Consider the following 12,001-nt stretch of genomic DNA (forward strand, 5'->3'; position numbering starts at 1 on the left):
GCCATCAACCCGAGGAGAAATTCTCTAAAGTTTGCTTAGGGTATGAAAAAATCTATCCAAACACTTCAAGCAAAAATCCTAAATATTCTGAACTTTATTACAGTTGTAATTTTATGTAGTTTTGGGGAAGGGAATATGTCATACTCTGGGAAGTGTTTAGAAGCATACATGGCCCCGATTAGTTGGCTATTTGCAAAAGTCAAAGAACATGCAAAAAAACACCCTACTCAACTACTCCTTTGGGGAAAATATATGCATTGGTGGCACAGCAGACATCCTTCCTTCCTTATGTTATCTCTCGTCAGTGCTCACAAATAGCCAAAAACAGAAAGTAAATGCAGAGATAGAAGCATTCAGAAGCCCATCTGCCAGTTTGCATATATTTTTAAGCAAGAGATAAGATATTTCAAGATATCCAAAATAATACAGGCAATTGAAATGCTTTGTTAAAACTATAGTGGACAGTAGCATGCAGTGTGTGCTAAAACTTTCTAATGCAGTATCATCTACTGTGGTTTGTAGCCAAATAATCACTAAAAATGTCACAAAACTTCAGTGTAACAAAGTCACATTAAATACTTACCTTCAATCAATTGGAATTCTGGAAATTGTGGATCACCACAATGTCTGGTAATGCCAATGCATCCTGCACTATTCCAGACTCTAATAAAGAAATACATGAAACAATTTATAAATTTCCAATGCAAGCAGTTCATTACAATAGTAACACACTGTAAAGGCAGAGGGCAACATCATTAAATTGTTGAATGCAGTACAATACAGCAGGTTTCTGTTAAAAAGAAATGTCCAAAAAGCCAGGTACAAAGCAAAAAGAACAAGGGTAAGAAAATGATGAAAAGATTATGACACAGAAAAAAGGTGGTGGCTGTAACTAAAAAGTCTGTCTTTATAACTATCAGACAAAAGTAGAAGTATTTGGAAAGTACAGTTGTGTAACTAAACTAATCATAACAGTAGATGTTTGAAGGATAACTCTGCAGTAGTTAGTTACATGGGTTATATACTGCATAGGATACAATAGATGGCTACCTTCCAACGCTTAAGGGCACCTTCTACTTGCACAAACTGACAGCCAGCTCAAACTGAGCTGATTAAAAAAAGACACGTTTGGGTGTCAAGTCCTTTAAAACTTTCATACCAACAGACAGAAGGAAACTGAGCCCTGAAAGGACAAAGCTAGAAATAAAACAAAAAAATAAATATCCACACACTAACAAACAGTATGCCATAGAACATAGCAGGTGGATGGAATGGCTACTGCAGCAGTAATCATTTGAACATCTACTTTATGGTATGTTCACTTGCACAGCCATACTATGTTCATCATATTGATCACTGCTGCAGCAGTCTTAGCTAAATGGGTAGATTACACTAGCTTACTACGTCTGGGAGGTGGAAGGAGAACAGTCAAGAAAATCATGGAGAATGGTCCAAGCAAAACCTAATCTAGACCTACAGAAGGAATCAAGCTTATACTGCTAAGTAAAACTGTGTGTGGAGGACCAAGCTGCAGCTTCAAGAACATTTCTATGGCTTTTCAGAAATGTTTGGATTCTAAAAGAAGCCATTGTCCTTGTAGAGTGGGCCTTGACCCTGCCTGGAATAGTTTTGCTGTGATTAGTGTAATAAAAGGTAAAAGCCTTAGACAACTATTAGGAAATAGTCTGCATTGACACAGTTGTCCCTTCTTCTTAGCTTTACAAGAAATGAATAAATTGATTTAAATATCTGAAAGATTTACTTCTGTCAAGATAGCACCAGAGTTGTCTGTGGACATCCAAGGTACAGAGTATCCTTTCTCTTCATTTTTAGTTCAGGAAAGAAAATGTAGAGATGGATAATTTGGCTTAAAAGTAAACTTGGATTCCACTTTAGACATAAAAGAAGGACTAGTTCTGAAAGAAACTGTTTCTGTGAAAAATGAGACAGGGTTGACTCACCATAAGAGCTTGCAACTGAGATAACTTTCTTGCAGAGATTAGAGCAAACAGTGAAACTGTTTTCCATGTTAAGAATTTCAGGTCAACCAGGTTAGCTAGTTCTGATGGAGCAAGTGCTAGTTTCTCCAACACAAACTTAAGATCCCAAGGAGAGGCACCAGTTTTCTTGGAGGCCTCTTATGCAAAACCCCTTCAAAACATTTTAACATGAGAATGCACTGAAAGAGGAAGATCCTTGGGCAGACATACTGAAATGGCTGACAAACTAACCTTAATGGAGGAGTAAGAAAGGCCATAGGATAGGAACTCACACATAAATTGTAACACCAGAAAACAATTGGCCCTGAATGTGTGTTGGCTATGCTGTTGTCGCCAACTAGAAAGCCTTTTCCATTTACTAATACATGTTTTTCTAGTAGAAGGCTTTCTTATCTCCATTAGCACCTCAGAAAATGAGTGCCTAAAGGAATTAAGACCAATCATCAGGCAGCTGACTGAAGTTGATTGGGGTCAGGGTGTATCAAACACCCTTATTTTTGTGCGAGCAGATGCAGCCTGTAAGGAAGCTTTTGGTAATTGCCCTTGGCCATTTCCATATGAAGGCAGAACCATGTTTGCCTGGACCATAAGGGAGTGACCACAGTGATCCTGGGGGATTTCTTCTGAATCTTCAGAAGTACCCTGGACATTAGCTGAAAGAGTGGAAAAACATACAGGTACACTCCTGTCTGAGGGGGGAAAAAGGATTGGTCTTCCAGGCCTTCTTGCTTGGGGACCTGGAGCACAGCCTTGCCAGTTAACTGTTCAGACAGGAGGTAAACAGGTCTTTTTGAGGAACTTTCCAGGAATGAATCACATCTTGGAAGACCCTCTGATCTAGTTTCCATTTGTAAGAGGTTGCTGTTGTCCTGCTCAGCTTGTCTGCCATATAGTTTTGCTCTGATGGAACGTAGGACACCTGACAAGTGAAGTTGTTCTATGAAGCTATATCCCAAGCTAACATAGCTAGTCTGCAAAGGGGGTATGACCCGACTTCCCCGTGCTTGATGTACTACATGACTGTGGTATTGTCTGGAACAACCTGATGAGGACCAGGGGACTGAAGATGATTCACAGTGTCGAGTGCCTTGATCAGGGCAAGCATCTCTTTCATAATGATGTGCTTGTATCTGTCCTTGGTGTCTCACACATCTTGCACTTACATATTTCCTAAAAGTACATCCCAAGTAAAGTCCAAGGCATATGTGGTGACTGAATGCTTTGGAACAGTGTTTAGAGGGGGGGGGGGGCACAGATTTAAGGATATTTGCCATCTTCACCATGCAGTTCTTCTTCTGACAAATCCCAGCAATGGCATTTGAAAAGACAAAGGATGTTGGTGCTGGAACCAAAGAGGTTTCAGATACCACTGCATTTTTCTCATGTACAGTATTGCCAGGGTATCATAAGTATCACAGATTCCAGGAAACCCACAATTCTAAGGTGTTCCCTCACATTGACTGAAATCTGAGGGAATCCCTATAAATAGATCTAGATAAAGATCTTTTGTTTTCCTGTGGAAGAAAAACTGTGTGAACTTGGATGTCTAACTGATACCCCAGGAAAGCAATCCCGTATGAAGGACTCAAAAAAGACTTTTGACTATTCTCTTGAAGCCCCAGGTTGTGTAAGAGATCTCTCACCCACCTGACAGTTTCTAGACACTTTGAAAAAGATTGAAAAGATAAGCAAGTCATCTAAATATGGAAGATGTGGATACCCTGTAGCCTGCAATGAGCTATAACTGAAGCTAGACAATTTGTTAACACTTTTGGTGCAGTGGATAATCCAAGGATAAGGCAGCAAACTGATAATGTGATCCAGATACACAAAACCTTAATAAACACGATATTTGGATGACTAGAGATGTGCTAAGCATCTTTTAAATCTAATGATACCAGAAAACTTGAATGAGGAAGAAGAGGCAATAGGTTGTGAAATGGCATCATTTTGAATTTGGGCACTATCACAAAAAGGTTTAGTAAAGAATGATACAGAACTGGTTTCCGAGCATTTTCTTTCTTTGGCACTAAAAGCATCCTTAAATAAAAGCCTTTACCCATATGGGAAGGAGGAACTGGCTCTATCACACTCTAGTGTGAGCATGTGATGAAGGACAAGTGGAAATAAAAAGTCCGGTCTTGCAGAGGAGAGATTACTCTCTGGAAAGAAGGAATTTCCTCCCACTGCCATCTATAATGTTGAAGAATGATCCTCACAACTCACTTATCTGTTGTCAAAGAGAACAGTGGAGATACCGACTTTCTAGAAGGGAAACAGGGCTGCCAGAGTGGGCGGGTGGAACAAGGTCCTTTAAATAGTCATTCTAACTTGTTGGACTCTCTTTGGTTTGGCAGGTTCCATAATTTTTTTTTTTTGGAACTCCCTTGCCATTTCTTCCAAAATGTGTTTACCTGCATTTTGTTGAGACAGTTTAATTTTGTTTTGTGCCAAAACTGGATGAGGGGACAGAAAAGCCCTTAGAAATTTTGGAAAAGGAGGGCTACAAAATCATTTTATCATCATCTGGTAGGTTCTGAGAATGCAGCCAGGCAAACCACCTCAAAACAGTACCAGTGACCATAGCGCTGGAATAAGTACCAATTGAGCCATACACACACTGTAAAGAATGAGTAGTGACTAAGCAACTAAACTATTTTAAGATGTTTTTTTTCTGTACAAGAATAAAGTTCAGACAAAACATTCCTCGTATTTTCACAATTAGTCAGAACAAACAGCATATAAGCCCGACAATTCAAAATTCTGAAAATCAAAGTTGCAGAAGCATTAACTTTTCCCCCATACTTAGCAAAAATCTTCCTGTGCTTATCAGAAAGCATAGGATTGGAATTAGCTCAATAATTAACAGAAGTAGGTTAACTAAATCTGTATCTGCTGGATCAGGTTTGGGAACAGTGTAAAAAAACTGAAAAGAATGAAGAACTTTATACATCTTATTTTCCTTTTAGGGGTAGCTGGCTATCAGGGAAAACTGCAGACAGTAACACACACATCCTTCAAAGCTGACAGAACTGGAGGAATTGAAGTTTTGGGAAATTCCTTCAGTAACAGCTCATTGTATTTTCTGAGGGACTGAGAAACCTCAGTGATCTCCCAATGAAAACATTTCCACTTTCTGGAAATTGCCTCAGAGAAACCCACAGGGAGATTAAAACACAGATCTCCTCTGAGTATGACTCAGAAATCTGAGAAGAAAACCCTGTATCTGCCCCTTCATCTTCCTGTCCAGATGCAGAATCTTGAATCTCTTCAGGAAAACTGGTATCCATATTTCTTTTACCAGAAGCTACTTTACAAGAAGAATCAGTAGCCTGAATTAAACCCAGAGTCAGACCCAGTAAACTATTCTTGCCTTAAAGAAACTGGAGGAGTAGATAACAGCTTTAGGGTTCTCTTTCTTCTTGACAGGAAAAAATGGTCCCTCTTTCTTGGGGAAAACAAGCAACTAAAGCCAGTAAAATTTAAAAGTTTTTAAAAGCCAATTTTTTCATAGTAAACCACAGTAATGGGTACTTTATTTTACTTTTTGGGGCTGGCAAATGTTTTAAACACAATTTCTCTGCAGAAAAATAATAGTTTACTTTTAACAGATTTTAAAACTGACAGGAAAAAAGAGCAGCCTCGTTTAAAAATGCAGCACAGTCTCACGACAGTCTGTTAAAATGCAAACTCCTAGCTTTAAAATAACTTCCCTGAACAGGAAAATGTTGTTAAATAACCACATTTTCAAAATGGAAGCTTTTTTTTTTCCTAAAGGGAACTTATCTGCCCAGCAAAGGCACAGCACAAGCTGACTGTCGATCCTCAAAAGCTTCACAGGAGTTTACTTATTCTTTGGTGGCAGGAAAGTTCTGAAAGTCTTGGGGCCAAGCATGTCTTTTTAGTCAGCTCAGTTCAAGGTGACTGATGGTTTAGGCATGTGGAAGGTATCTTGAAGCTTTGTAAGCTAGTCGGCTGATATAACCCATATATCTAAAGCTACTGCAGCAGTGACATATGATGAACATTTACATTTTGGTACTATAACTTGAAATCTAATAAAATTTATTTATTGCATTTTTTTTACCGGGAAAGTCCACTGGTCCTAAGAGAGCCCATTTTCAGTGGAGGCCTGGGGAGAAAAGCCCCAAGTACATAGATACAGAAAATATTAAAAATTAATTGGTACAAAAGTAGATACAGTGTTACACATAGTGATTACAGCAATATATACAGAATATATACATAAAAGCGGGAATTTTGTTGGTTGCCAGATGAATTCATTCAGAGAGGTATAAATAGAGATATATTAACTGGGTTTATATTAGATGAACGAACGTTTAAAATGTCTAGTAGGATATGCTCGACAGCTTTTAAGCAAAAGTTCATCTAAGCAAAACCCCATAATGTCGAAAAAAAGTGTTTCAAAAACTTATAGTTGGCCAGCTGTCAGGAAGCCAACGGCTGATGGCTAAAATGTACTGTACACCATTAAAACCTCCACCCCCCCCAAAAAAAAACAAAAATCAACAAAACAAAATAAATTGGGGGGCTTTGCCCTCACACCCCCTACTTAAATATACCAACTCCGAGATTGCAGCACAGTGGAGGACTGTCATAACGTTACACAGGGTTAACGATGAGACTGCACCACAGTGGAGGATTGTAAGAAAGGCTAGACAAGGTGAACGTTCTGACTTCAGCAGTTGGCTTCCTGACGGCTGGCCAACTATAACTTTTCAAAACTCCTTGCTTTGACATTCTTAGGTTTCACTTACACGAATGTTCGCTTAAAAACTGTTGAATGCTTAAAATGTCGAGTATGACAAGCTCGTTCATATAATAGGGAACCTATTAATCAGCATTATTGTACCAGTATCAACAAGTGATGAAAAATAATAATTATGGAGAAAGTATCATCAGTCAGCAGTAGCAAAAAGCAATTTAGTTATCACATAAGAAGGAGGAGGTTAGGTTATAGAGCAGGTACATAGCCAGGAAGAGTTGAGATGATGTTTTAGTATTTGTTTGAAGGTGGTGGTGCTGTCTGTTTCTTACAGAAGGCGGAAGTGAGTTCCATAGTTTGGCGACAGTGAAGGAGTAGAAGAGTTGACCAGCAGATAAGGTGGGCTTTTCTACTTTTAGAAGTAGATGATTTTCGGATCTTAGTTGCCTGCTGGGTTGGTATTGGGCAAGTAGCGTTGAGAGAGAGCAGGACAGTCTGGGGGTCTGTAGATTAACAGCTGGGTGAATGAGAGATGGTGGGGAAGTTCCAGCCAGCCTAACTGTTTCAGTGAGTTAACAGTGGTGGATGAGAATTTGGCGATGGTGGCAAATTTGGCTATTCTGTTGTAACACATATCAAGTTTGGATTTTGCAGAATTTTGGATATTAGTGAGGAGAGGGGCGCGATAAAGGTGAGAGGGTAATAAAAAGGTGGCTGCAAGGGTTTGTCTAGTGGAGAGGCTAAGAAAGTGTTGGTGCCTGTAGAGCATACTGAGCTTTTGGTGTGCTTTTTTGATGTTACTTTTTATGTGCAAGTCAAAGTTAAGGTTTTCTTCTATAACAACGCCTAGTAGTTTAGTGTGTGGGACATCTTCTATAGTGGTACTATCTTGGGCTTGTACAGTGAAGAGCTTTTTATATAGGGGAGTGGTTTACTCAGGGCTAAAAAGTACTAATTTAGTTTTTTTGGGATTTTAGGGCAAGATGATTGTTCAGCATCCAAGCTTCAGTAGAGGTGAGGGCATTCGGTGTGATTTGCTGGAGTTCAGAGCTGAAATTAGCAGTGCATATTATAGTACAGTCATCAGCATACTGGATTACTGAGCATTGTGGGAGAGTGGAGTGAAAGTTGTTAATAAAGATGCTAAATAAGACAGGAACCAAGTATGGTGCCTTGGGGTACCCCTGTGGAAATACTGAGGAAGGGATAGTAAGATTATTGCCATTTGGTGGATTGCTGCCTATTAGAGAGATAGCTACTGTACCATTGTGGGATATGTGGGGAAATGTGGAGGGAGGATAGTTTACAGAGAAGGATGGCATAGGAAATGTTATCAAAAGTTTTGGAAAGGTCTAGGAAAAGAGAAGCAATTATTTTGCTAGAATCCCGTGCCTAGTTGACTGCATCACTGAAGGAGAGAAGGGCAGTGGTGGTGCTGTGTCCTGGTCTGAAACCATGCTGAGTGGCTGATAGTTTGGTTTTCTAGCAGGTGGTTGAGGAGTTGGGCATGGATGCATTTTTTCAGTATTTTAGAGAGGAGTGAGAGAACTGGTATGGGCCAAAAGTTTGTGGTGTTTGTGTTGGTGCCTCCTTTGTGTAAGGAAAGAATGTAAGCTTTTTTTCCAGATGTCTGGGACAATGGATTCTCTAATTGATCTCAATGAGTATGCTGATGGGATAAGCTATAGAGTTTGCAGCTAGATGCAGGAAGTGTGAGGGTAGACTGTCAGGGGCCAGAATACAGGGTTTTAGCTTAAGTAAAAGTTTTTTTTAATTGTAGCGGTGAGTATGGGAGATAATTTTAGCTTGGACTCGAGGGCAGGATTGTTTTCTGGGATGATATGGTCATCAGCTGTCTTGGTGGTGGTGGTGCTACTAGCTGTAGGAAAGGTGATGGTTAGGTTAGCCATGGTGTCAATGAAGTAGGAAATGAAGAGAGTGGCAAGCCTGGCATGGGTTTTGGCTGGGTTAGGGGATGGGATGCTTTGAGAGCCTGGGTGTAATAGTTGGTTAATAGAGGACCAGAATTTTTTGGATTATCTTTATGTTGGTTTTGTAGGAGGAGGTAGTGGACTCTTTTTATCTGTAGTTATTAGTCTTTTTGCCTGGTTATGGAGTTGCTTGTATTGTAGTAGAGATGAGGGGTCTTTGCTTTTCTGCCATGATTTCCAGATTTTATCCCCTGTGAACATGGTTTCTTTGGTGGATTTTGAGACCCAGCTTTCATGGGTATGTTTTATTTGTTTCTGGCAGGTGGATGTTTGCCTATTTAGGATGTCTAGGAATGTTGAGTTAAAGAATTCAATAGCCTCATTAAGTGGTAGGGATTTGAGGGGTTCACAATTTACTTTAGCTAAGGTTTCATTAAATACATTTCTGGTTGCTTTGTATTGGTGTTGGCCTGGGGTTGGGGTAGATTTGCGCAGGATATATGTTGGGTGGTGGTCGCTAATGGTATTAAGTAGTATGCCTGCAGTGGTGATATTGTTAGGGTTGGACACTAATATCCAGTCTATTGTGGAGCCCCAACTGTTATTTTTGTGGCGTCTGGCAATGTCTTGAATTAGTTGGGAGAAGTTGTAAAGGTTTATGTTTTTTTGAGGGGTTCTTTTAGGCAATGTCTATTCAATCAATGTTTACATAACCTAGGATGATGGTTTCATTATCTATGTTTTGGGATGTTTGGGCAAGTATGTTTTCTAATATTGGTATGTTGTTTCTTGGAGGAATATACAGAGTGATTATGCAAATGTTTTTATGATTGTTAAGTTTTAATATAGAGATTAGTACGTCGGCTGTGAAGAAGTTGGGTGTTTGTTTTAAGTAAGGAATTAAAGTATATTTGCTAGGTAAGAGTATTGCTACTCCCCCTTCCTCTCTTGTGGGGCCAATCAGCTCTTAAGCATGAGTAGCCTGGGAGGAGAAATTCTGTCTTTTATATAGGATTTCAGGTATCCTCTTTCTAAGGCTTTCGAGATTTATGGTTGATAGCATGAGAGATTTGCTTGGTTTGCTGGGGCTGGAGGATTGGGCCTGGGTTGGGTTGTATATCACTGCACTGAGAAGAAAAGAAAAAGCCATAGGTTAACATGTTATGCATATTCTGCAAAGGATACAGAAATGTTACGACTTGATGAAACTGGTGTACTTGTGAACTATAACTGATGTAAAAGCCCATTTCTAACTGATGTAAAAGTCTTCATTTCTAAAATACTAATGAAAATCTGTGAATAATTAAAAAAAGCATAAAGTGGCCAACTCTGTGATGTTGCCCCTTCTAATTTATTGTATGGAAAGCTTAACAAGTATTAGACGCAAGCTAAAAACACCTGAGGGAGGTAGAAGCACTGCTAATGAGTCTTACACAGGTGAGTCAGGAAACAGAAGAAAAGTGCCATTAGCAGTGAGTGAACAAACAGACTATGTTTGAATGTATTAGAAATAACAACCAACAACAGAAAAAAAGGAGTTCAGCTTTTATTGGATTGTTTTGTTCATTTTCTGATTACCTGCTTTATTCAGTTCATGTTTAGAGGAGCCAGAGACTAACATTTTTTTATTTTATTATTTATTTTATTTTACATTTGTTGACCGGGCTAGTCTAGCTGGATACATATCCTTTTTCAGTAGAGGCCCGAGGAGAAAAGCTCCAATAATGAGAAAAATAACACACTACAATTAGATAGAGGTACAACATTATAAAGATAACAAATCAGTATGACATCAGTATATACATGCTAGGAGAAAAAAATGCTTAAGCTAAGGAGGTGTCAGGACAAGCTATGTTGGTATAATGACATGGGTACAAGTGGGGGAAGTAAAATGTTAGAGAAAAGCTAGTGAGTGAGAAGAATGAAGGGAACTATGAAACCTATAGGAATTAGTCTGGGTTTAGACATGGGCACAACCAGTGGGACATGGTATCACTGGCTGCAAGGTCGTACTTCCGAATAGGCCAACTAACTCATTTTGTTGCTCTAAAAATAAAGAATGAAGAAATAAATACAGCAAACCTGCTAAACAAAATCCACTCACAGCACACGGATTGCTCCAGGGGTGGTGGTGCTTTAGCTCTAGTTGACTTGATATTCAAATCACATCATGTTAGACTTGAACGTAGCAAGGTCATGGAGTAAAGACCTTGATATGTTCAAATGTAAGCGCAAAACCATGGGAAAGAGGAATCTTTCTTAACAGTAAGTATGAATGATGCTAATGGCAATGAAAATGAATCTCCAATGCCTGGCATTATTGACAGACTGAATGTTCAACAATTTACCAGAAAATCAAACATTTCACAGGAGGAAAGATAAAAACTATGAGACAAAATCTATGACATTCTGCAAAATTATGGATAGCTGAGATGACAGGAATTGCTCAATGAGACTGAAGACACAAATGAGGTAAGTATTATTATTTTTACAATGAATACTGGCAGTGATCAACCAGATATGTTGGCAATTTTTCTGGATTTGTGTGGAGCAACACGGAATACTTCAATGTGCAACAAGCTGGCAACTTGTTTACATGGAGGTGAAAGAATATTACATAGTCATAAAACTGCTGGATGGGGGTGGGGTTAGCTGGATGGAAGGAAATGATCCTCTTGACATTTGCCGAGTTTAAAAAGCCATGATCTGGCTTTGCAAGACTATTGTGCATTTATAAGAAGTAAGATGCACTACATAACTGGGCACCTGATCTGCACAGACAGTAGTATAATTGCTGTGGCAGTCTATGGAGGAAAATGACTAGCTGCCTGCAACTATTTGCTATTTATTTTGTTTGTATATAATGAATGTGATTTATGTGAAGCAACTTGCACATTTTTAATGTGTAGCAACTGTTTCTTTGGAACAAAGGTGAAGTATTTAATATGGCCATTCTCTTTTATCACAACCAGATATCTGAACTGCACATGGAAGTGACCGCAACTGCTTGGTGGGGGGTGTCTGAATGAAAGTAACTTACTTTTGTCACTTGCTAAGTTTAACAGTCATCTCTCATTCAGTTAATGCATAAATAAATAAGGGATGAAATGCAAATCAAAGGATAAAAAAGGGACACACATACAAACCATTCAGTAAAAAATGCAAGTAAACCTACACAAGCTATAATTTTCACTGTGTGATACCTTAAACCTCCTGCAGTTGAGGCTGATAGGATATATGCAAATGACCCTTTAAGGACATCATTGCTTCTGAATGTCATTACAGAATCCTCTTCAGAGATTTTGGGGATGGTGGTACCCGCACACCAAGGTTGTATATGTGAA

General features: G+C 39.1%; 1 protein-coding gene across 5 annotated transcripts in view; it reads right to left on the reverse strand.

Moving 5' to 3' along the window:
• The window catches only part of LOC122798071, a 1,004,738-nt gene that overhangs the window by 859,645 nt on the left and 133,092 nt on the right, over positions 1 to 12,001 (reverse strand). For all 5 annotated transcript variants that reach the window (XM_044066724.1, XM_044066727.1, XM_044066726.1 and 2 more), the window contains exon 2: positions 584 to 663. In XM_044066724.1, coding sequence (XP_043922659.1) covers positions 584 to 663 — 80 coding nt within the window. The remainder of the gene's footprint in view (positions 1 to 583; positions 664 to 12,001) is intronic.

The sequence above is a fragment of the Protopterus annectens genome, chromosome 3.part1, assembly GCF_019279795.1.
Source record: "Protopterus annectens isolate FY-2018-M chromosome 3.part1, PAN1.0, whole genome shotgun sequence".
In the NCBI taxonomy this organism is placed as follows: domain Eukaryota; kingdom Metazoa; phylum Chordata; order Ceratodontiformes; family Protopteridae; genus Protopterus; species Protopterus annectens.